Source organism: Sciurus vulgaris (genome assembly GCF_902686455.1).
Source record: "Sciurus vulgaris genome assembly, chromosome: 9".
NCBI lineage: Eukaryota > Metazoa > Chordata > Mammalia > Rodentia > Sciuridae > Sciurus > Sciurus vulgaris.
This window is the reverse complement of record NC_136469.1, coordinates 36,817,463-36,843,715: the sequence shown is the minus strand read 5'-3', so window position 1 is coordinate 36,843,715 and position 26,253 is coordinate 36,817,463. Positions and strand designations below refer to the sequence as shown.

The 26,253-nt window shown below is 35.3% G+C and overlaps 1 protein-coding gene and 1 pseudogene across 2 annotated transcripts; both read right to left on the bottom strand.

Moving 5' to 3' along the window:
* Window positions 1-395: 395 nt before the first annotated feature.
* On the bottom strand, window positions 396-26,054 carry ETFDH (electron transfer flavoprotein dehydrogenase). The gene is made up of 13 exons (XM_079153545.1): window positions 25,861-26,054; window positions 20,802-20,942; window positions 20,158-20,387; window positions 18,740-18,821; window positions 17,895-18,013; window positions 15,571-15,648; window positions 12,729-12,875; window positions 11,136-11,276; window positions 9,851-9,994; window positions 6,535-6,703; window positions 2,638-2,820; window positions 1,950-2,171; window positions 396-766 (listed from the first exon to the last, which is right to left on the bottom strand). Exons 1-13 carry the CDS (start codon window positions 25,892-25,894, stop codon window positions 603-605), a joined length of 1,854 nt encoding a protein of 617 aa, XP_079009671.1. The 5' UTR covers window positions 25,895-26,054; the 3' UTR covers window positions 396-602.
* Window positions 2,827-5,495, bottom strand: LOC306669534 (large ribosomal subunit protein uL4-like; annotated as a pseudogene). The gene has a single exon. The product of its transcript is annotated as a large ribosomal subunit protein uL4-like (transcript).
* Window positions 26,055-26,253: the final 199 nt, after the last annotated feature.

The following is a 26,253-nucleotide window of genomic DNA, read 5'->3' as shown; positions in this document are numbered from 1 at the left end:
GATGAACACTTGTTTGTATGTTTCCCTCAATCCTTATGAATCCATGGTAGGTTTGTGCTGGTGTTTTATGCTTAGAGATGACACATAGGATTTGACAGTTTTTCTGTGAAGGGCCAGATAGTAAAATTTTTATAGTGTGTACCATGTAGTATGTCACAATTACTCAGTTCTATAGTTAAAACTCAAGCAAGACAGTCGGTAGTTGATGGGCATGGCTGTTTCAGTAAAACTTTATTCATAGTTAAGTGGTGAGCTGGATGCTGATCCCTGGTCTAGAATGTATATTCATTTTTATATTAGAAGATTTAAATTTGGCAAGTCAACTGTATGGTAAAGTCCAATATGGCATTTTGCTGTTGGTGCTAAAATCTTGAACAAGTGAAGAGATAAGCAGATGTTATATCATTTATAATTTTATTGTTTAAGAGAAAAATATTTCATAATTTTTATGGGACAATTTTACATAGAGTATAAAACATATTTCACCAGTAGTTAATTTGTGAAGGGTACTTGTTAACCTCTAAATATTTTAATGTTATTTTGCCATTTACACTTTAAAGAATCTGGTTATCAAATGTGCCTGAAATGAAATGAATTGCAGTTTACATTCCATTATAAGCTGGTCCTCCTCCACCTTCAGGCACCACCCAGTTAATATTCTGACTTGGATCTTTAATATCACATGTTTTACAGTGCACACAGTTCTGAGCATTTATCTGTAACCGAAATCCATCACCTTGTTCCAAAGGTACAAATTCATAAACTCCTGAAAGTAAAAATGAATAATGTTAAAGTACTGGATTTAAACCATTTCTAAATTTAAAAGTTTCTTTTTTTTTTGGTGGTACTAGGGATTGAACGTTGGTCCTTGCATATGCTTGACACTCTACCACTTAGCTACATCTTTAGCCTTTTAAAAAACAATTTTATCTTGACATGGTCTTGCTAAGCTGCTTGGCCTGGTCTTGAACTTGTGATCTTCCTGCCTCATCCTTCTGAGTAGCTGGTAAAACAGGGGTATGTTACCATACCTGGATCAACAGTAGAATTTAAAATCCTGAAAGGATTACCTATAGAAACCTTAGAAGTTATTTTCTGAATGCTTACTCATAGATAATATCATGACAATTTTGGTGTGGGCTGCATGCTGTGTTAGTATATAAATGTACATATAAAATGAAGTAGAGCAATATTGACTGGGTGAGTCTAACAGGGGTCTTCAATAAATACTTAGCCATCTTTGAGTTAAAGATATACACATATACACACAATATGCTATAGCTAATAAAAGAAATCCACCTCTTGCCTTCCTGGAGTTTATTATCCACAGTAATAATATTTCTTTTTAAGAAGTCTAAAAGAGAAACAAGGTCCTTCCTCTTGAAGAGCTTGCTTACATTCTAGTTTCACTTGAGAATGTATTAATTTTTACATATCTGAATAGTATTGGTTCTACCATGTTATTTGAGACTGGTTCTGATTACTTTAATCTTAGCTGGAAGCAGTAGAAAGATATGGTACTCACAGTGAATTTAAAGTTTAGGAACATTCCTTGAACACAATGGGGCCATAACCTAGTCTAGCATGTGTGTGCACACACATGTGCACATGAGCTGTCATGACAGAAGTAACTTTAATAACTGTTCTTTGTCACAAGAACAGAGGTGGTATTTTGTGTTCCATAATCCTTATCTTGGTCTGACATTTCTGGAGAATGTCATCTGAAGTAGGTGCTTAACCAAAATTCCCTATATTTTATCATTGCTAACTATCAAAACTAAATGCTAAACTTATTTAGGTATGAATTTCTTAAAAAAAGCTGAGTGCAGTGTTTATTACAACAATCTCCAAGAAGTGAAAAGAGTACTAATATCTAAATGGAATCATTTCTAAAATGTTTGAAGTAAATATCTATTAATATTTAGGAATGGAAGGAAATTATTACTGACCTGCAGGGCAGAATCGCTGTTCAGGCCCATCATATATTGATAGATTTCTATTTACAGGTATGCTGTCATCCTTTAAGGTTAAATGTGCTGGCTGGTCATGTTCATGATTAGTACCACTCAAAGCCACAGATGACAAAAGGTCAAAACTGATCTGTCCATCAGGTTTTGGATACTCAATAGGTGTGCAATCCTTGGCTGGCTTGAGCTGATCAGAGTCAGAACCTTCAACAATTTTCAGAAAAATGTTTAATGTCAATATTTAGGTATATGGATGTTTTTTGATGCTGAGGATTGAACCCAGGCTCCTGTGTATGCTGAGCACACCCTGTACCACTGAGCTTTATTCTCAACCCTCTCTATATTTCCACCTCCTCACCCAGTGCTGGGGGTCAGACCCAAGGCCTTGTACAAGGTAGGCAAGGGTTCTTACCACTGAACTGTACCCCCTCAACCCTCGAGTACTTCCTTAAACATATTATAAAAACTTGAATATGCCTAAGAAATATAGCTTTAATCCTCCCATAACAATATACTGATCTTTGAAAGACAATAAATTTATAATTTCTCTAAAAAAAAGCAAGCTTAAAAAGCATGAAAAGATAAGGTCACTTTCTCCACTAATTAACAGATCCCACTTACAAGCTTTTAAAGATTATAACATTGACCTTTTCAAATATGTTTGAATTACCTTTATGTTTTAGAGTCCATGGCTCCATTCCTCTCAATATCCAATAAAATATTCCTGTGTAAATCATCCCTCCATATAAACCCAATGCTCCATGGCAGGAAGGTCTTATATTTCTAACAGCATATAGTTCTTTCCATACCCAAGATTTCTTCATATTGTCCTCATACTCAGTTACATGGAGTCCTTTTATGAAAAATATGAAATGGTAAGTGTAAAACAGCATCAAGGTGTACAAAATACTCTATTGTTAAGGTATTTTGCTAATGAAATATCTGATTAGTGAATCTTAAGTAATTTTTAAATGTTTGAATCTTCCCAAAAGATGATAATTTGATATACATTGTTGACATTTGCTTATTATTATTATTTGTGGTGCTGGAGTTGAAACCCAGGTCTTTGCTCATGATAGACAAGTGCTCTACCATTGAGCTACAGTCCCAGCCCTGAATTCTTAACACTGGTAGCAAAGAAAATTAGTTTGAAAATTCAGCAAAACTGAGAAGAAAGCTTAAAAAGTTCATGCTGAAAATTTGTATAGTTCATCACTGAAACTGCTGTTTTTGGGTTGAAATATTTCCCAGTAAAAATGTATTTTGAAGTCCTAACCTCCAAAACTTAAGACTATGACCTTGTAATAGGGTGATTGCAGATGTAATTAATTAAGGCCTACTGGAGTAGAGTGGGTCCCTAATCCAATATGACCAGTGTTCTTTTAAAAAGAGACAAGATAAAGAAGATGGAGACAGAGACTAGAGTTAAATTGCCAGAAGCCAAGGAATGCTTAGGGCTATCAGAAACTGGGGGAGGCAAGAAAAGATCCACCTACAGAGACTTCGGAGAGGCTATATTCCTGTGATACCTTGATTTTGGGCTTCTAGCTTGTAGAACTTGGAAAGAATAAATTGTTTTAAGTTACCTAGTTCATGGTACTTTGCTATGGGAGCTATAAGAAACTGAATACCTAAAACATGGTACAATACTTTTTATTCCCCCCCCCCCTTTTTTTTTTTAGAACCCAGTGCTGGGGTTCGAACCCAGGGCCTTGTGCTTGCAAGGCAAGCACTCTACCGACTGACCTATATCCCCAGCCCCGGTACAATACTTTTAAGATTTAGGCTAGCAATTGGTTCTTCTCATTGTCTTTCATCAACTCCATAGTGACTATGACTTTTTCAGTTTCCTGGCCTGGTTCCCTACCTCTTTCTCACAGGCTTTATTCCTTGCCTTTTGTAATACACTGGCTCCAGGACTATGTCTAGTACTACATGTACATGATACAGGTGAAGTATGGCTGGTGTCCAACAAGGAACAATACTTGACAAGAAAATGAGAAAAAATTTCTACCCAACCATTCCATTTCTGACGTACTCTTGACTTTTCTGTTTTACCTTAGCCCCTCCCACTCCCATATGCATTCCTACTAGTGGAATACTTGATATCTGTGATTCTAAGGAATAAGACTTAGTTAACAACTTATCTATTCAGTTGCTATACCACGTTCCAAGTCTTTTTTTTGGGGTTTTTTTTTTTTTTTTGTTCCTGCATATTTGATCAGCTCTTTATTCAAAATAAACTGTCCCAAATTATTTGGACTTATTGAATAAGGCAGATTTTAAGAGTTTATGCAGCAGACTTTTTTCTACTGCAACAGGTTTCTTTTTGGCTGTTTTCTTTTCAGCTGTTGGTTTCTTGGAAGGTGCGCTTCTGCTTAACATCAACAGCCTTCTTCCCTTGCTTCTTTACCACAGGCTTGCAGCCCCCTTCTGATCTTTTTTATCTGATTTGGCTGATGCTGCAGCTCCTGCTGCTTTATCCACCCAGAGTTTGTGATTCTTGGCCTGGTGAAGAATGATGTTCCAGCGCATAGTCTTCGCATATGGGTTTAGCTTCAACATGACTCTCAGGTTTTTCAATGGATTCTTCTTCAGGACTCTGTGATGAATCCTGTTACATGGTGTCTTGAGAGCTCTTTGGATTTCTGGGCTTTTCAAGATTCTGCTGAGGTCTGTATTGATCATCTTGTGCATAGGGAAGCAGCTTTATGCCAAGTGCCATTCAGTTCGTCCAACTTCTGAAAAGCACTTTCAGTCCAAATAAAGAAACGCCCCACATGTCCACCAGGAGCAAGTTTCAAAATGTTCAGTTTGCTTACATTAAGTAGAGTAATTCCAGGAATGTTTCTGAAGGCCTTCATGATACCATTGTCTTCATTATAGATGAAACAGGGTCCCCTGCAACGTACACGATGACGGTTTCTCATTTTGCCTTTGCCAGCTCTCATTCGTTGAGAGCCATAGACCTTTTTGATGTCATTCTAGGCTTTAAGTTTCTTAAGAAGCAAAACAGCCTCCTTGGTCTTCTTGTAACCTTCAACTTTATCTTCCACCACCAAAGGGAGTTCAGGAACTTCTTCATTTCGATGACTTTAGACATGACCAGTGCTGGTAACAAGGCAGAGCAGATGACATATGGCTTTTGGGTTGTGTTCACTCTATGGTGCCCAAATGCCATGTTTTGGTTGGTGCCAACATGCAGCCTCCTCTATCCATATTTCCAAAGGCACCCTGGCCAGAACGGTGGGTCCCACCACCTCGAACTCTGGAAATTCAAGCCACAGCTCTGCCAGTACCCCAAGACTCAGCACTGGTCTGATGACCTGCTAATTCACTGACAGCATAGGGCTGTCTGTTGTTTTTGTGCAAGTTAGTATGAAAAAAATTCACAATATCTGGTCAAATTTGAGCCATGAAGACAGCAGCAACGTGACATATTTGCCAGATGACTCCCCCTTTTCAGAGTACATAGATATCAGGGGTCGAGCACATGCCATGGCTGGGAGAGGAGAGGGTCATGCTCCTCTCGACCCAGCTGCTCCCTCAGGAAAAGAAACTGTGTGCCAAGTCTTTAGGATTCAACATGAACAAAGTCTTTGCTCTCCTGGAGTTTTCATCTAAGTGGAAGGAGTCAAAGTATAAATCAGTAAATGATATAGTGTGCCTAAAGGTGGGAAATGCTGAAGAAACAAGTGCTGGGGGTGGGGATGGGAGTGCTGTGTATTGTAAATTAACTGGGTGTAGGCAAGAGAGGGCACTGGAGTGATGTTTGACCAAAGGCAAAGGATGAGCGAGGGAGCGAGTTATGAGCAAAGACCTTAAAACAGGATCAAGCATAGAATGTTCCAGGAACTAGAGGCCCATTTGGCTGGAATGGAGAATGATAAGAGGTGAAGTTAGAGGGGTGAGGTAACTTTGATTTCGAGAAATCTGAGAATCCCTAGAGGATCTTTTTAGATAAAGGGTTTCCTGAGGTGTGAGTGCTGGCTGTTCCTCTCCACCACAGCAAAAGGCTCATATGCCTGTGTTTACAGTGTTTGCTAAGGAATGTGATCTGGTATTTGAAGCTTATCTTACTGTGTGCAATACCTGTAATGCAGTGTAAATGCAGTACTGTCAAATATGAAATAGATTCTGGGGGACACCACTGGCACTATTTTTTTTTTTTTTTTTGCTACACAGGAGAGTGAACCCAGGGGCACTCCACTGAATGCATCTGCATTTTTTATTTTCATTTTGAGACAGGGCTTGCTAAATTGTGGAGACTGGTCTAAAACTTGGTATGTTCTTCAGCCTCTAGGGTTGCTGAGGTTACAGGCATGCATCACCATGCCTGGCAATTATTCCACTTGTGATGTGAACAAAACAACATTGTTTTAAAATTTGGCAGTAAGAATTAAGAGTAAGTCATGTAGTATTTCTTTTGTTTGTTTTTTTCTTTTGTTTGTTTTTAAGCATATACCTTAATACTTTTTACAAAGGGACAGATACAATATACATCTTTAACATCAACTGCAACACATATAACCTGACGAAGCTTTTTCCTGTAGTAGGGATTTCTTACCTATTGTCTTTGATTGAAGATTTTCACTAGTTAGTTGATTAAAAATTGATTCTGCTGCCAAACTTCCACTTTTCATTGCTGTATGGGTCCCTTTGATCTTGGGAACATTCAAGAAGCCAGGGCTACAACCAATTAGTAAACCACCAGGAAAGGTGAGTTTTGGTATAGACTGAGAAAAAAAGGTTCAGAATACATTGTTAGCTCAAATTAGGCAAAATTGAATACTCCCAAATCTTCTATAGCTATAGGGAAAGGTAGAAAATAAATAAATAGAAATGAATGAAAGAAGGCAAAGAAACAGAGCAAGGGCAGTTTTCATTTGCCTTCCTTTAGAGTGAGGACTAGGACTTTACTATTTTTCTGTTAACAAGTTTTTCCTTTTTCTATGGAACAGATTTAAGACAAGAAATATGTTTTTAAATGATTTTATTTATACATATCTATGTCACCATTAAAAATATTCTCTAAACCTGGATGACTGCTTTCTAAATTGTGATTTGCCTTTACAAGTATTATGGGAGAAAACATGATTTACAAGAAATTTAAATGTCCTTTTTATTTCAATTTGATATTTAGGAATGGAAACCCATGATCTAATCATGGCACCACTACAGCCAGTCTAAACAATATATTTTGATTAACTTAATAAGCTGAATTTCCAAAATTTTAAGACACTTATTTGAACTTTTTGTGGGGGTGGGAACTTATCCTAGGGCAACTTATCACTAAGTTACATCCCCAGTCCTTTTTTATTTTGAGACAGGGTCTCACTTAAATTGCTTAGGGCCTTGCTAAGTTGCTGCAGCTGGCTTTGAACTTGAGCTTCTCCTGCCTCACCCTCTTGAGCCGCTGGGAATATAGGAGAGCACCATTATGTCTGGCCAGTATACATTTTGGATTAACAAAGAACAATGTAATAAAGGGTAATGATATTTTTCTGTTTAGTCAATAGAAGACTATATATAGCCCACAAATATAGCAGCTGAAACAGTGATGGTATGTGGCAAAATGTACTCCATAGTTTGAAAAGGAAAGAGAGAACTATTGTAGAATTGTTCTTCCTTTCTGTATTTTTTGTTTTCTAAGGGCTTCCTAAATTAAGCCATGGGCTTTTGTTGAGAAAGTGGTGGGATGGTAAAAGTCTGGCTAATAATGCTGAGACAGACTTGAAGAGGTGGTTAACAGGAAAACCACTGCCATCAGCTGCAAAAGAGACATGGTGAGGTCCGGTGTGGTGGCACACACTTATAATTCCAGTAACTTGGGAAGCTGGGATAGGAGGATCAAAAAGTTTGAGGTCAGCCCCAGCAATTTATTGAGCCCCTGTATCAAAATAAAAAATTAAAAAGGGGATGTATCTCAGTGGTAAAGCATCCCCAGTACCAATGAAACAAAAAACATGTCATCATACCTCCTATCAATGACAGAAGTCTAAGGAGAAGGAAGAAGCAAAATTGGGAGGCAGAAGGAATGCTGGTAACACAGAAGAATTGGGGCCCAAGTTCTTTCATAGTCTATGTGGGTAATAAATTCATGACTGTTCCTTAGACCAGGCTCAATATTGGAACCAGGGAGACAGAAAAGCAATAAATTAGGATCACAAAGCAGTGGGGGGAAGGAGCTTTCTGGAATGCTACCGCTGAAAACAGATAATGGCTAGGGACTTGGATAATGACGATGCTTTTCTTAAATAAGGTTGTGAACTTTTAGACACTTAGTTTAAGAACTAGAAATGTGTGAAGGACATATATTGTTAGTGTAAGTTATTTGAAGTAGGGGGCTTAAATTCTATGAGCAAAAATGTTACAGCCCAAGAAAAATGTGGGTATTTTTAAGTTCTGGGACCTTATCCTGGGTGGGCAGTATTATTGAAAGTTGTACATCATGTTAGGAAAAGAGGAGAAAGGAAAAGACATGCTGAAAATGTTGCTGGACATATTTCTTAGCTCAATATTAATATTTCTTAGCTCAAAATAATCAAAACTTGAATGATTCAAATTACTGCCTCTCAAGATTACTGGAGTAAGATTTTGAATCTTTGATTAAGTCAGTATATTCAGGTAAAAAGTGCTTGCGTGTGGTCATCTCTACTAATCTGCAAATCATCTGAGATATTTAAGTACATAACTCATTTTTTTAAATGAAAACCTGTATAGTACTGCATATATTGGAACCTTTATAAATTACATGGTAGAATTAGACTAATAGTAGACATATGGACATTATTTAAAGGCATTTAGAAGGTTGAAAATAGTTATGCAAATCAATAAATACTTCCAGCAAATGAATTACTACTCTTGAAACAAAAACACCTAATGAGAATAATCCCATAGCAGAATGTAGGGTAGCGCTTTTAGTGATTGTGTTTATAATATACAATATACATAATCATTTTACTTGACTTAATAAGTTATTGTTAAATAATAAGCATTGAGCACTTCGTTTTTTAAATTCTTTTTTCAGTGTAAATGGACACAGTACCTTTATTTATTTATTTTATGTAGTGCTGAGGAATGAACTCAATGCCTCACTTGTGCGAGTCAAGCACTCCACCAATGAGCCACAACCCCAGCCCTTGGAACTTCATTTTAAGTTTAAGTCAACCTTCCTCTCCCATTTTTCTATTATCTGTTTATTTTATAGTAAATTTAAAAAATCCAGTTTCCAAAAGAGGTTAGATTCCTAGAACATTAGAGATTGGAAAGGATCATCTTTATTTTACAGATGATGCCTTAAGGCCAGAGAAATTAACTTGCTCAAAATCATTTGGTAAGTTTTAGAGCTGGATTTTAGATCATCTTGCTTTTCTAATACTATATTCACAATAGTACTAACAGTTTTTATCATAGCCATCTAGAACTTATTTCATTGTTTAGTATATACTGAATACATTATATTTGAAAAGATTTATTTTGGACAGTTAAGATTAAAATATTAACAGAGGCCACCTACAAGACATGGATGTTACTAATTAGTTTGGATGAATTATGTTTGCTGAAAATTAAAATTGCCTTTGAGTTTCCTGGCCGTTAAGGACAATGGAAATATCATGTGTCACAGAGTAGTTATTCTGTGGTTGAAAACAAACCAAAAAAAAACCCCAAGAATCTCTAGAGATCAATATATTCCTAAAACTAAATTCATGGTATATATAATTTAATTACCACGTATAAGGTTTTATAAACACCAAACACTTGGTGTTTATAAAATTTTCTTCCTATGTGATAATTTTCTAATCCTTTTCAATTGGTTACATCTTATTTTCAATTTGGAATTTACAACATATAAATAAGGAAAAAACAGTTGGAAGAGTTACCTGAAAGCCACCTTCATTGAGAGCTCTGGCTCCATAGGCAATTCTTTTCCCACCTTCCAATGTTGGCTGAATGCTGGGATGGTGTTTCCACCTTTGGAATTCTCTGAATGGACTCAGGTATGGATTTTGATAGTCCAGACCAACCTTAAAATGTTTACATTTAAATTTGACTATAAGCAAATATTATGTTAAATTTCTCACATGCAAAGTATTTGTAGAAATATGCAACAATGCAAATTTAAGCAAGTTACTATCTGTGTGGAAAAGAAAGGACAGACAAAAGGCCACCATGTGTTTATAATCAGCAAAACTTTAAAAATTTAGAGCATATTAACAAATCATTGGAAATCAAAGTCCAATATGAAAAATATCTGTAGGTGTCTCAGATTATGCTTCTACAAAAAGTTGTAATTTTATTATTCATTTAACTATACCAACTCTAGAAATCAACTAATAATTCATTACTATAGTACTACTAGGGCAAAACTGAAGAAAAAGGATGTAAGCTACATTTGGAAAAAAGAGAACAAGGAATATAGGGTACATTTTACAAGGCATTATTAAAGTGCTGAAATTACTAACTTCACCTTTTTTCTTTGGTTAGATTAAGTAACTAGAATAAATATCCAAAGGTGATGCACTGAACACTTGAACAGAGGTAAAAACACCCATATGCACAATTTAACAATGTGTCATGTACAAGTCTACCCATGACACTAAGCTATAAGGCTGCCACCAAATGCAAAGTGTAGAAAGTCTTACATTATTTTTCCATTCCTTGAAATGTTCATGATGTAATTTACTACAAAGATGTAGGTGGTCAAGAGAGAAGAAACTATGTTTCAAAAAAGTTATAGGTTCAAATCTAGTTTGACTTCATATTTGGTGACAGCAAGCCATAGAGGAAATGGGCTTTGAAGGTAGACAGCTTCAGGCATGAATCCTGCTTCCATCATTTGGTGTGTTAGCCTGTTTGGACTTCAGCTTTATCATAAACACAATAAGGATATACTTACTTCATAGGACTCTTAAGAAAGTTAGGAATATCAGTCAAGTGTCTAGCACAGTGCCTGGAGTGTAGTACTTGCTATTACTACAGCTATGTGTGTTTTTAAGTTGACTGATATCTGCAGAAGTGATAAGCACTTCCTATACTGATAAAATTGAAAAATAAATAAGCTTTAAATGAAAAGCATTTTGTATTTCCTGATTCAAAACCCTTGTTCTACAAAACTGATGATCCTATAACTCTACCAGAATTTTCTGAAATGGGGATATAACTTACCACAAAACCAAGAGCTACTAGGGGTTCACCTTCATTTAAATGATAGAGGAAAGAGCCTCCATAAGTATGCCTGTCCAAGGGCCAACCAACAGTGTGATCCACTCGCCCAGGTTTCCACTTCTTTTCATCAATAATCCATAACTAAAAAACAAAAAAACAAAATGTTCCTACAGTATTAATTATAAGAAAAAACTAATGTGTGTAACAAAAAAGTTACTTCATATATCAAAGCATCATATCAATTTGTAGCAGTAGCATGTTGAATCTGAGTAAAGAAATGGGTTGGAAAAATAATTATTATTATTCAAAAATATTTTTCAGTTGTAGTTGGACACAATTCCTTTATTTCATTTATTATTTCTATGTGGTGCTAAAGATCAAACCTAAGGCCCCACACATGCTAGATATGTGCTGTACCACCCCAGGTGGAAAAATTATGAACTCTTTCTAAGACATTAGAGTTTCAAACTGGCAAAACTTTTGTGTGATGAGAGAAAGGATGGGGGAAACTTCCAGGGTGTGGGTAATGTCTCTATTTTCATATAGGTGACATGTGAATGTGTTGACTATGTTAAAATTATTGGTGCTGCACACTTGAGATCTGTTTATAATATGTGTTATTTATTTATATTTTTGGTACCAGGATTGAACCCAGGGGTGCTCAACCACTGAGTCACATCTCCAGTCCTTTTTATGTTTTTTTATTTAGAGATAGGGCCTGACTCAGTTGCTTAGGGCCTCAGTAAGTTGCTGCGGCTGGCTTTGAACCTGAGATCTTCCTGCCTCAGCCTCCCGAGTCACTGGGATTTTAGGCTTGTGCCACCCTGACTGGCTCCTAATTAAATTTTAAACTGCAGAGTGATATACTATGCCTGGTGTGTACTATATAAATTTTAAATTCACGTTGCAATTTTTTTTTTTTAAGTACTGGTGAATGAATGCTGGGCGCTCTACCACTGAGTAACACCCCCAGCCCTTTTAGTTTTTATTTTGAGATAGGGTCTTGAAGTTGCCAAAGGCTGTCCTCAAACTTGTGATCCTCCTGCCTGCTTCAACCTCCCAAGTAGCTGGGATTACAGTGGTGGGCTACTATGTCTGGCTCATCTTACAATTTTGAATTTTGTAGAATATGACCATCCTACAATAGTATACAGATAACAGATCTGATTCTACTAGGGCAGATGGTATTATTATGGACAAAAAATCAAGGTTTAAATATTTCAAAGACTCATTTGAGCATCACTTGATAAAACAATTTCAAGATGTAATTTTGTTAAAAAAAATGCTGTTTTAGATGGACACAATGTCTTTGTTTATTTTTATGTGGTGCTGAGGTCTGAACCCCGTGCCTCACGCATGCTATGTAAGTGCTCTACCACTGAGCTACAAATCCAGCCCAAGATGTAATAATTTGGCCTATAATTTGGCCAGTAATATTTTCCAGCCCTTTGAAAACTATTCCAAATATTTTTAGCTTAATGAATGTTTTAAGTCAATGAAAAATACAATGAAATTTAATTGATATTAAAAACAACACAATAAAAATTAAGTTCTACATTTCAAAATTAAAATTGTAATAACAAATCAGGATACCTCCTTCAGTCCAATCCCATAAGTTTGGGGATCACAATTGGCCCGCAAATCAAACTTCTTGTATAGTTGCTTGGCTAGGTGTCCATGGCAACCCTCTGCAAAAACTGTGACTTTGGCATGTAGTTCGAGTCCCCGCTCAAATGTTGTCTAAAAGAAGAAAATCATATTCTGGTCAGTCTTAATTCAGGTATAGAAAAGCCAGTGCAAATATATACTATTAGGAACAGAACTAAGAATGCTGTTTTTAGTGGAATTTAAATTTTATATCTTCTGTCTTTGTTTTTTAAAAAAGCAATAAAGGATGCTCACGCTAAAAAAAAGTCCTCTACAAATGCATATAAAGTGAAAAGGCCATTTTCTAACTGTTCCTGATTTTCCAGTTTTACCATGAGCAGCAAAAACCACTTAAACAGATTTCTTATGAATCATTCCAGGAAATTTCTACAAATAGAAAATTATATAGAGCTAAACAGTATATAGGAAATGGAATGCTTTTTCTCCTACTATAACATGAGCTACAATGAGCATTTCTCTCTTCTAACAGATATAAATGGTAGATACTCTTAAAAAAGTTATTCAGCAAAATAAATAAGGAAAATCTCTTAAAAAATATCTTTCTTCATTTTTTTATTCATGTTTGCATGTGTACGTGCACACAGATATAGCCATACAATTAAGAGTTCTATAATGACATAATTCACAATTATTTTCACACTATAAACTGATTTGCCTAAAGCAATATATACTAAATAAAGCATTTATCTTCAATACTTGAACAGATTCTCAAGTTTTCAACCAAATTCCAATAGTTGAACATTTAGGTTGTTCCATTGTTAAGTACTGCTAGGATCAGCACCCTCAGTGCTAAATATTTTCAGTCTCAATGGTAAGAGTTATTTCATCATTAACTTATCTTTGGTTACTAGAGTTTGAACATCTTTCACATTTATTGGTAACTCTTAATTTTCTTGTGAAATGTTTATTCATATATGCGTACATGTATAAACTAGGAGGTGAAGTAAGAAAAGACAGACTGACTAGTGGATCAGCAAGCTGAGGTATTTGACTCTAACGAGAGCTGTTTCAGTGAAATGTCAGGCAGGAAAACCTAACTACAGTGTGTTACATAGAGAATGTTACAACAGAGGAAGCAAAATCCTTGATATTTTTTCCACTTCAAACTTTAAAAACTTAGGTTTTGGGTCCCAAACACTAAGAATCCATTACACTCTTCTATGTCCTTTTAGGTTCATTTGTTTTTTTTTAAGAGATGGGGTCTTGTTACGTTGCCCAGGACTCAAGTGATCCCTGCCTTGGCCTCCCACTATGTGCACTACAAAATCCTGCTTCTATGCTTTTATATCTATATGAATATAATATACAAAATATATTTTTATATGTACACAGAACACAAAAAATTTTTTAACAACTGAGAACACAAAAAATGAAGTATCAGAATGGTAGAATTTGTGTGAATTTTGTTGACATTAATGAGTAGTGTTGTTACTGATAAATTAATATTTTATAATTATAAATTCTATAATTTACAATAAATTGTCATAATGTGGGGAAAAAAACCAATATTCTTTTGTTACTACAAGGTAACAATTATTTGTACACCTGTCAATGAATCAGAATTCCTGATACATGAGTACATGTTTTAAGAAACTACTTCTTCACTGGGCACGGTGGTGCATGGCTATATTCCCAGTGACTTGGGAGGTTGAAGCAGGATCTCGAATTCAAGGCCAGCCTCAGCAACTTGGTCTCCAAATCAAAAAATGGGCTGGGGATATAGTTCAGTGGTAATGCATCCCTGGGTTCAATCCCTAATACCCAGTAAGCAAACAAATCCTCCAAACCCAGCTTCTTTATCTCTACTGCAGGACTTGCTGAACCCCAAGACTTCAGATGATTCTAATGTAGCCATTTAAACTGCTATAAAGAAGGAGCCCTGAAATAGATATAACTTATAAGTTTTGCCATTTGCTTTCTAAGCAATTAGTAATGAGAAGCAGAAAGATCTACTGGAGCAAACTAGATGGATTCCTAGTTTTGTTTAAGAGTGGTAGAAAGGAATATAAACTATCCATAAACAAACAATTACCGAGGACCTAATGTGTACCTGGCACTACGCCAGGCATTGGATCATTTCATAATCTGAGAAATCAGACAATAAAGCACACATATACAGTTAATTAGAATGTGAATTTGTGTTTTGCTCTTATTAGAAAGCAAAGTACTTTTTCCTTGTCCTTTCCAATGAACCTTATATATGGGAGCTCTATAAACTAATGGTTTTTCTTCCTTAGATTCAAAAACACAAATTGTGAAAATCTGAAAACCATGCAGGTGTGCATTTTGAATGAGAGGAAGGCAACCAGTTTTACATCTACCAAAAGACCTGATGGTTAAAATCAAGTCAAAGCCTATTGATGTTCACCTACTGATAATGATGTAAATGAGTCTTAACCACTGGAATGAAAACTGTGTGCAGGTGACTGATGACTTACATACACGTGATTGTATTCTGAACTTTCATTGACTGGTTGTAATACATTATTGATTGCTTCATCAACTGTGTGAAATAAAATCGTTGAAATGTCTGTTGTGTATCTGCATGAATTGTTTCATCTTTTTAAAAAATTATTCTTAAATGTTTTATCTACTTGCATACATCATGTTGAGCTCAAAACTGCTTCTATATTTTTTAACAAAATATTCCATATTAATAATTATATTCTAAAACACACAATTAATGTGTAGTTTGGAGCAAGACATAAATTACCAAGTTTGAGTCAGTTCTTTTTTGTCAATTTGGTAGTCATGTTACTATTATTACCTTTGGTGCGCCATCCTTTTGTATTCCCACATCATTAGTGGCAATTCCTTTTACACTACCATCCTCATGAAAAAGGACCTAAAATAACAAAAACAAATTTCTTATCACCTCAGGATACATACTAACCTTGAAAAGGAACAGTATATAGCCTTGGATTTCTCAGAATGTGAACATGTTCTCCAGATTATAGAAAAACAGGCTATAGGCTTTGAAATGTTCAGGCAAAAAAGACACACTTTTAAGGTACTTTCTTCTGGAGTATAAAAAAACACAACTTAAACAGATGGAAATAAAAGCAATGCCACAACCTTTATTAGGAAGAAAAGGAAGAGGCAAAAAGAGGTTACTAAAAGAAACATAATATTTAAAAAGAGGCTCTCTTCAGATACCAAATCATATGTAAAGAATCTGTAATGAGAGGTTAATAATGTGGGTAGAGAAAGAAAGTATCAAGAAAGCCTAACTTGAATGAATTCAGACCCCAAAATACAAAAATACAAGAGGAGGCTAAAGACTTCCAGTGATTATACTTTATTTTTGATCAAGAAGGGAGGAGGAGGATAAAAAGTATAATTCTGTAAATGAGAAACAATATCACTCTATAACCCTTAAGTGGTTCCATTATACATTTTGTACTTCTCTCCAAAGAGCATTTCCCTTCAGAGAGGAAATAAGTGACAGATTATAAAGAAGCATGAGAATGGAAAAGTAAAACAAGGTTAACAGGAATAGATATGGAGAAGGTTAACAGGAATAGATATGGGGGAAAAAAACTGAAGTCTGGCTCAGGGTACCAAAACAAACAAAATTGAAAAATAGATCAATCTATTGGTAACAATCATTAAAAAACCGAGGAAAAAGTGTGGGGGAAAAAGAATCTAGGAAAAGAAGAAAAAGACAAGACATTCTCAGTGTGTGCATATTATCAAAAAGTGAAAATCATGGATTCTACAAATCACCTACCTGTGATTTTGACACTGATCCCAATCAAGAATGTCTAATAAGGAGAAATGCAAAATCCCACACTAGGGTCCAAAAAACCAAATGCATATGAATTAGCTGGGAAAACAAATTTGTAACAACAGGTATGATACAGGGATCTGTGTTTTATTTGACTTATGTACTATAACAATAAAAACAAATTTTTAAAATCTGAATTTTTCTCAGTACCAAAGAGAACTGCCCCATTCCTCACTTTTCTTTCAGCATTTCCTCTAGCCAAGTTCTAACTGCAAATGCTTAATCTGTCTCAGATATCTGGGAGTCTTTTTTAAAAATCCAAATAAACACAATGACAGTTTAACATCCTAGGGATGTCCCTCTTGGGGCTTTGGAGTCATCACTTTGAAGTGTGAACATCAAAGAAGATGCCATCCTGTCTTCCTGTCTCTGTGGGAGTTTGGGCTAGTTGCCTGAGTCCAAGCTGTAATTTGCTGATTATCAAAAGAATACAACTTTTATTTTTCCTTTCAATAATGACAAATATTATATATGTTACACATTGTATCTATCTCGTTATTTAGAAAAGAGAGATTTCTTTTTTTGAGTTGTGCCTTTCTTTGCAGTCTTGGTTTAATGTTCAGTCAATAATAAAGCTACTTCTTTAAAAAATTTTTTTTAAAAACAATTTGTGGAAGAGGATTCTTCTGGGTTGGTGGGAGGTTTTAGTAATTTCCCCAATACCACATATAGAGGATCAACAGTTTGATGTAGTTGCCAAGAAAAGTACTTTGAGGGAACAAATGGAAGAAGTTTCTAGTATGAAGAACATAACAGTCCTGTTCTAGATTAGGCTTGAAGTACTTTATTTATTCTGGGTGAAGTAGGTGATTCATTTGTAAAAGGGATTAAAAGGAATGTGTCCCAAAGACAGCAACATGAATGCTGAAGGAACTCAAATTACATAATATGATGAATGAAAAGAATAGTTAGCCTTGGAAAGAAAAAACTCCAAGGTAAAGGTGAGAAAGGAGAGAGTAGGGCATAATTGTAAGTGGAAAGTTATCCTTGCAAGAGGGTATATATATATTTGTTCTATATAGCATAAAACCGTATTTTCTGTTCTGTATAAGGGAGGGAGAAGTTACTGTTACTCTACACACCAAAAAAAGTATTTTCATTCCTTACGGTGTTCAATAAGAAGATGGGAAATCACTTGATGAGGGTACAAGGAATTCAAGTACTTTCAGATTCGATCCTTTTAAGGTCCTCAATCTTATAATTATTAAATCCTAAGCCACTTCTAAAATATTCTTGGTTTATTTTCAGAAGAAAAAGCGATTGCTTCCCACAAATATTAAAGACAAAACAAAAACTATACAAACCTCAGCAGCAGCATATCCTGGATACACTTCAACACCAAGGGCCTCTGCTTGTTCTCCCATCCAACTCACTAAATGTCCCAAGCGTACAATGTAATTGCCATGATTGTTCATTGGAAGACCTACAAATACATGCTTAATTTGTAAATCTGACTTTTTGTTGACAAAACATCTAAAAAGTATACTTAAAAATCTAATCAACATGTATTTCTGCATGTATGTTCACATTATCTTGATGGTCATAACTTCAACATGTCTTTTATAATTTTGATTTTGTTCTAATTTACTAAATTAAAAACATTAAAACATTAAATTAAAAATTCCTGGTTAGCTTCCAAGACTACTACAATTCTGGAAGTCAAAAGAACTGGGTTGGGGCTGGGGTTGGGTCTCAGTGGTAGTGTGCTTGCCTAGCATGCCTGAGGCCCTGTGTTTGATCCTCAGCACCACATAAAAATAAAATAAAGGTATTGAGTCCACCTACAACTAAAAAAAAAAAAAAAAAAAAAAAGAACTGGATTCTAGGGGCTGTGGTTGTGGTTCAGTTCTAGCGCTTGCCTGGCATGTGTGAGGGCACTGGGTTGGATTCTCAGCACCACATACAAATAAATAAATAAAAATAAAGATTATCCACGACTAAAAAAAAAATAAAAATATACATAAAAAAAAAAAAAAAAAAAAAAGAACTGGGTTCTAGTCCTGCTTTCCTACCAGTTAGTTGTATATGTTTGGCAAAGCATTTCAAATCTCTGGATATCAGTTTTCTCATCTGCAAAGGGATTTCTCCAATGAAATGTACTTCCTTTCAGCTGTGGAATTTCACCATTCTAGAACTATTTATTCTCTACCTGGAAGAATTGGCACAGGAATTCTGTATTTCTCTGTTAAAATCCCAAATCTGTCTTCTGTTACAGGAGTGTTAAGTGGAGCCTAGAAACAAAGAAAGAAAGAAAAGTTTTAGTTTTAATTTGTAAGGGGGAAAAAAAATCCCACAAAAAACCAACTACCTTTAGAATTCTTTTGACATAATAGGGAAAGGGAACCTCCTCCCTCTCCTTCCTTTCAGGCTTTCCTTTGAAAATCTTATAACTATGAATTCTTTTTCTGCCTTTTTGAGTGGATGGGCATCTTTTTAAAAGTCAAATAAGCCTCCTTCCAGTTTCACATCCCAGAAAATCATTTCTTGGGGGCCTGGGAAACATCTTTGCAATGTGAACATCATGTCCCCTGTCCCTACAGGAGTTTGGCCCTAGATACTTGACTCCAAGTTGAAATTTCCTGCTTTTTTTTTGGGGGGGGGGGGGACCTTAGAAGTTTTCTTTTTCCTTTGGATAAAGGCAATTAACATATATACAATGAATTATATCTGTCAAATATATGTGTGTGTATATGCCAAAGCAAGAAAGGGCTCTGAAACAAAAAATGTTTTCTATCAGAATTGATATCATGCAGATAATAATTCAATGATAGTACTGCTATAATATCGACAAAGATATTTAATTGAGCACAATTAAAGTACTTTTATTTCCAAGAACATGATCTTTTGGAAAGGAGAACAAAATGAAATTTACTCCTTAAAGAATACAGATGATATTTACATGCTTTTTTGATTTTCGTTTTGTTTTTGTGTTGGGGAATCAAACTCAGGACCTCACATGTTAGTTAAATGTTCTACCACTGACATTCCCAGCCCAATATTTATGAACTTTTTGTTCTTCAGTCAAAGTATTCAAAGACACTGAGTATTTTAACCCTGAAACAGGATGGGCATAAAATAACCGAGACTGTAAGATTTTAACAAAGTTCATAGAAATTTTATTTGAAAGCAATAAGACTAGGTCTTGGTCCTCTGCATATCACAACTGTAGCTTTTTTGGTAAGGTTATGAGAGGACACAGCAACTTATTTCTTTAGAAAATTAGATTATACTCTTTGGCTTTAGATACAGCATTGTTCTAGAAAATTTTACATAACACTTTAAGAACAATAATACAAACTCCTATAGAAACAAGTAAAAAAAAAAAACCCTCAAAATAAAAAAGCAAAAATACCATGGGTCTTCTCAAAGTCATGCCTTCCCATATAATCCTGGTAAGAGTCAACATTTTTGCTCTTTTCAAATTTAAACATACATGTATGTTTAAATACATGTATGTTTAAATTATCCCTGAAAAGAATGATATGAAAAGGGTTTCCTCTAGTCCAGTAATTTCAAAAAAGAGATACAGTAAAGCTCAGGTTCTGTAAAAGAAGAAATTTTTCATACCCCCCTCTCCTTCCAGTCTGGGAAGAGTTCTTTAAAAGCACATGGATCAAGGCAAGCCCCTGAGAGGGTATGAGCGCCTATCTGAGCAGCTTTCTCCACTAGACACACACGGATTTCCTTTTCATGTTCAGCAGCCAACTGCTTTAGACGAATAGCTGCAGAGAGTCCTGCAGGGCCAGCACCAACTATTACCACATCTGCTTCTTCTGCAAATCTTTCCATGTTCACGCCTGGGAAGAAAAAAGTTAAAAATAAATTAAAATTCTGGGATTAACATGACCTAATAATCACAAGAAATTACATGCTGGTATATAAACACCTGCTATGCTATAGTGTTACTTATAGAAATTCCCTCTGTGCTTTGCATAAATATTATACTAGGTATATTATTGATGAGTTTGATGCTCTCTTAGGTTCTGTTTCAGTGCATATCTTATGTTAGCTTCCATAAAGCAACTTTTTACTTTGAGATTATCATGAATTTATTAAATAGTTATATATGTAGTAATATGTAACATATTTGGTAAAGTCACAAAATATTATTAATGATTTTAAACTATCATGAAAAATAAAATATTTCCCTCCACAAAATGATATAAATTATCTAGAAAAGTTTCAACAACTTCACACAAATAATTACTTACCTTCCCATCGCTTGTCCTTATCCCGGGGATAAATAGTATAGTGGGTAGTAATTCGAGGTACAACAGAAGTTGAAGACCATCTTGTAGCACACAGAGGTAGATAATTTTTCTTAATTTTTAAGGCATGTAAGCAATGATAGGCTGTATAAAAATTACGAACATTATTTTATTTTAAAAAATTAGTTCTTAGGAGTAAACTGAAAAAAAAATATGCTGAATGACTGGTTTTGTTGTTGTTGTTGTTGTTGTTGTTGTTGTTTGATATTGGGGCTTGAACCCAGGGGGCACTGAGCCACATCCCCAGACCTTTTTTTTTTTTTTTTTCTCAAATGTTTTATTTTGAGACAGGTTCTCCCTAAGTTGCTTAGGGCCTTGTTAAATTGCTAAGGCTGACCTTGAATGTGTGATCTTCCTGTCTCAGCTCCAGAGCCACTACTGGGATTCCAGGCATATGCCACTAAGCACAGCTTGAATGACTGTTCTTAAAAAGTGATACAAATGGAAGCAGATTCTACTCTTTCTTGGATGGGCAATTCATTAACATTCTGTCACAAAGTTTATAATCTTAGATATCTTAAAATATCTATTAAACAAGAAAGGACAGAATAATGAACAAATAAAAACAGTTCAGAAGTAGAATACACAAAAGGATGTGGTATACGATAAAGATATCATTCCAAATCATGAGGAGATAGTCACTACTAGAAGGCACAAAAATAGCTAGAAAGTCATTTGGAAAAAAAAGTATATCCTATTCCTTATGTCAAATAAATTCCCTTCCATCAAAGATTTTGATGGAAAAGTCACAGTATAAAAAACTGAGATATGCCCATAAAATCTTTGATTTTCCTCCCTTTGAGTGTGAGCTGGACTTACTAGATCCTAGCAAGAAGGAATATTAAGGGAAAAATATTATCTTTACAGTAGAGAAATATGACTTTAACCATGTGATCAAGTTTAAATATCACCAGCAAGACCTACTGATATCATACCCCAATATGCTGCAATGAAAAGTGTTTTTCACTTCTATAGAGTACACTCTCAAAACCTTTAAACTCTGTGTAATAAAGAGAAATCACAAGACAAATTCAGACTGAAAGACATTCTACAAAATCCCTGACAAGTACACATCAAAAGTGTCAAGGTCATGAAAGACAAGAATTAATATAGGAACTGTCACAATAAAAGAACAAGTAAAAGCAAGGTGGTACTCTTGACTGAATCCTGGGACAGATAAAGGAAATATGAATTAGGTTTGTAGTCAATTAATAGTATTTCATCAATGTTACTTTCTTTGTTTTGATAATTATACCATGGTTATGTAAGACGTTAAGCTCAGCAAAGGGTATATGGGAACTCTGTATTATCTTTGCAACTCATCTCAGTTAAAAATTATTTTGAAATAAAAAGTTAAAAGATTATGGCAGTACAAAAATTAACTCAAAAAAAGAGATCAAAGACTGAAATATGAGCTAAAACTATAAAACTACTGATGTAAATCATTGTGAGCAATGTTTCTTTGATATGATAACCAAAAGCACATACAACAAAAGAAAAAAATAATTAAACTGCATTTCATCAAAATTAAAAACTTTTGTGCTTCCAAGAACACCATTAAGAAAGTGAAAAGATGGCTGGGGTTATGGCTCAGTGGTGGAGTGCTTTCCTAGCATGTGTGAGGCACTGGGTTTGATACTCAGCACCATGAAATAAATAAATAAATAAATAAATAAATAAATAAATAAATAAATAAATAAATAAAATAAAGGTATTATGCTTATCTGCAACTAAAAGTATTTTTAAAAAAGAAAGTGAAAAGATAATCCATGCAAGGGGAGAGTATAATTGTAAATCATATATGTGATAAGAGACTTGTATCTAGAATATCTTAAGTCTATACAAAGAAATCTTATATCTAATAATAAAAAGACACATAAACCAATTAAAAAGTGGGCAAAGGGTTTGAATAGATGTTTTCCCAAAGAAACACATTAAATGATGCTCAACATCACTGGGTGGAGGGAAATGCAAATCAAAACCATGAAATACTACTTTACATCCACTAGGATGGCAAGGATATGGAAATACTGAAACCTTCGTATAGTGCTAGTGGGAAGATAAAATGGTACAACCTTTTTGGGAAAAAGTGCAGCAGTTCCTCTAAAGGTTAAACATGGCTTTCAAAGATAAATGAAAACATGTCCATGCAAAAATCTGACATAAATATTTATAGGTATGAAGTGGAAAAACACAAATGTAAAATAGTAAATGGGTGGTGATGTATCCATGCAATGGAATAATACTCAGCAATAAAAACAAAAATTAAGTACTGATAGATGCTATAACATGGATAAGCCATGAGAACAATATTGTAAAATGAAAGAAGCCAGCCACAAAAAGACAAAAGAGGAGTCTACTTGGTGTTTGAATTTATTAATTGCAAAGAAATATTTAGCAAGTTACTTCTCCCTATTTGCTATTAAGTTTATAGTCAAGCTTTGTTTTCTAAGTACTATGATGAAGGATCTAGTATGTCTTACACAAAGAAAGTTTTAAATACCTACCTGTTAACTAGATAGGTGCCTTCCTAGTTAACAACTAGCACACGTGAGCCTGCAAATCTCTGTTTAGTTTCTGGTATAACAACAACAAGGCCTTTCCTAACTTTTAAACTGTCTCTTACTACAAATGAACAAACTTCTAAAAATGTATTGTAAAACGGAAATAGCAAAGATCAACAAAGAATTTCAAAGGATTTGGACTGTATACTCTTTAATGGACACACTGATGGCTAAGAATCTTATCCTTCATAACTTTATGAGATATATGAGGTAATTACAATCCTCACAGAAGATAAATAAAAATTCAAACTCAGTCTCAATTCTTTCCAACATTATGTCAAGTTATGAGATTAATCAATTTGAAATCATCCCTGAGGTCATCAAATCTGAGGCTGTGGTAAAATTAAGTTTTTCTTTCTTTTCAATGAACTAGAGATGATGTTTTAATAAAGATCAGCCTGGCAAATGCTAATTATTTTTAGTCTTTAGTACCTAGTTTCATGATGAATGTATATGTATATCCGCCCCACCACCCCAGTACTGGGGATTAAAATCAAGGGTGCTTTACCATTGAGCTACATCCCCAGTCCTTTTTATTTTGAGATAGAGTCTTGCTAAGCTGCTGCAGCTGGCCTGAAAGTTACAATCCTCCAGTCTCAGTCTCCCAAATGGGTGGGATTACGGTGTGCATCACTGTGCTGGCTAGATTAATATTTATGTTTCACTCTTCCCAATAAAATGGTTTTTTAAAAAGTTAAAAACCTGGCATCAATCTACAAAGATTATGAGGAAAGCAGTGTGGGAAAAGGTTTGGAATAGCTAAACTCTATAAAGTCTTTTAAGCACTATAAACCTATTTTTGTAATCTTAGAAGTGGCAAGAAAATGAATTTTTTCCACTTGTAAATGCATACTAAAAACAACAGTAAACCTAATTAGAAGTTGTATTCCATGTATATATATGTCAAAATACACTCTACTGTCATGTATATCTAAAAAGAACAAATAAAAAAATAAAAAAATTACAGTATTGAAGATCCTTTATTAAGCTTTAGATAATGCTTTACTAATCCTAACTCTTGGGAAAAAGTGTATATATATATATATAAATAATATGTAACATATATATGTATATTTATGGTGAACTAAGTTCCAGAGCTCAACATTTAAAAGAATATTATATGATACATTATAGTTTAGCACCCAGAAGTTATCTGCTTCTAAAAACTGATGACTGGAATATGACAAACTTTACTTCTACTGCTTGTATGACTACTGATTTGCTTGAGAATATGTGGAAGATGTGGAATCTGATTTTTTTCAGGGGATTTAAAAAAGTCACAATCTTTTCTGAAAATAAATCTGATATCTCACTTTAGAGAGTTCAACATTTAGGCACTGTGACTGAATTCTGGTAAAGAAGTCAAGTCACAAAGTCCACTGAACCCATAATATCATCGTATCAGCCACACTGATAAAACACAGGAGACCAACTGCTTATTCACAGTAGCGCTAACACCAGGTTAGGAAAATGGCAATGAATAAAGAAAAGAAAAGAGAAAGAGTTACTGGGCCAAGACTGAATGCATCTAAATTAGGCTGTAGAGCAGATAGCATCTGACAATACAGATAATCTACAAAACAAAGCATATCCATGCATTAGGTGCACAATAGATTCATGGGTAACAGAAACATCAAACAAAATTCTAACTGTGGGGGCCAAATTTAACAAAATTCTACTTTCATGAAATTTAATAAGAACATCCTTGAATTTGTAACATGTATTCTTGTTTAAGGATTATTCTATAACCAAAACTTCAATAAAAAGTGTAGCAAGTTATAACGTGGAATTCAAGATCCTCTAAACTTTTGTTTGAATTTAAAAAGATATGTACATATTGTTTTTAAGTAAAACTTAAAAAAATGACATCTAACAGCAGCAAGGTGCACCCACATGATAAGCCACTAGTTAATTTTAGGCAATGCAGAAAAATTCCTAACTCCAGATATAGTTTGGTGACCTGGGCAGCATATGAATGTTAATCATGAAGCGACAGATCAGACTTCAAATTCTTAAGACTGGACCAGGATTACTGCAAGATAAGCCAAGTCAGGACCAAAAAGAAAAACTATAAATATTATTTTTTCCATTCTCAACAAGGCAACGAATGGCACCTGAACTTCGGGATCTGGGTTAGGACGAAGATTTGGGAAGACTCAATTCAGGAGTCCACTGAGGGAGCCATGTTGACAACTTTGCTCTGCGCGTGACCTTTAACCTAGATGTTAATTCTTCCAATTGGGGCAACACCAAGGGGAGGAAGCCACGGTTCATTTCCAGAGGCAAACAGCATTGACCTCTGCCCTAATTTATAGCTTGAGAAAATAGACAAGAGGTGGGAGGGAAAGGGTTTCTACAGCCCCGAGGTGTGGCCCAGTCCATTTCGCCCAAACTCCTTCACCTTCCTCCACTTGTCCCCACCAGGAGTTCCCTCTCACCCGGGCAGGATAGCTTGGCTAGCGGCACCAACATGTTCAAGACAATCAGGACTTTCTCTGTCGGACACCACGGAAGAACTTGTCTGAGGCTCGCGGAGCGCGCTGGACCTCTATGCCACGGGGGGCGCCATCACTTGTCAGGATACACCTACAGCCCGGCTAGTTTGCCTCTCTGCTCCACCGACCGCCCTTGCTTCGCGGCGTCCCCGCCTCCCTCCAGCTCTGCGCGGGCGCCACGCATGACGTGATAGCAAGAACAGGTTTCCGGGTCAAGTAGCGAAAGAGAAAGAGACTTCAAGTCCCAGGAACCCTGCGGCTTGAGGTTGAGGATTGAGCCTGGATTTCCTCCTGAGCCCTGCGCCAGTAGGCAGCCGCACTAGGGCGGGAGGCCGA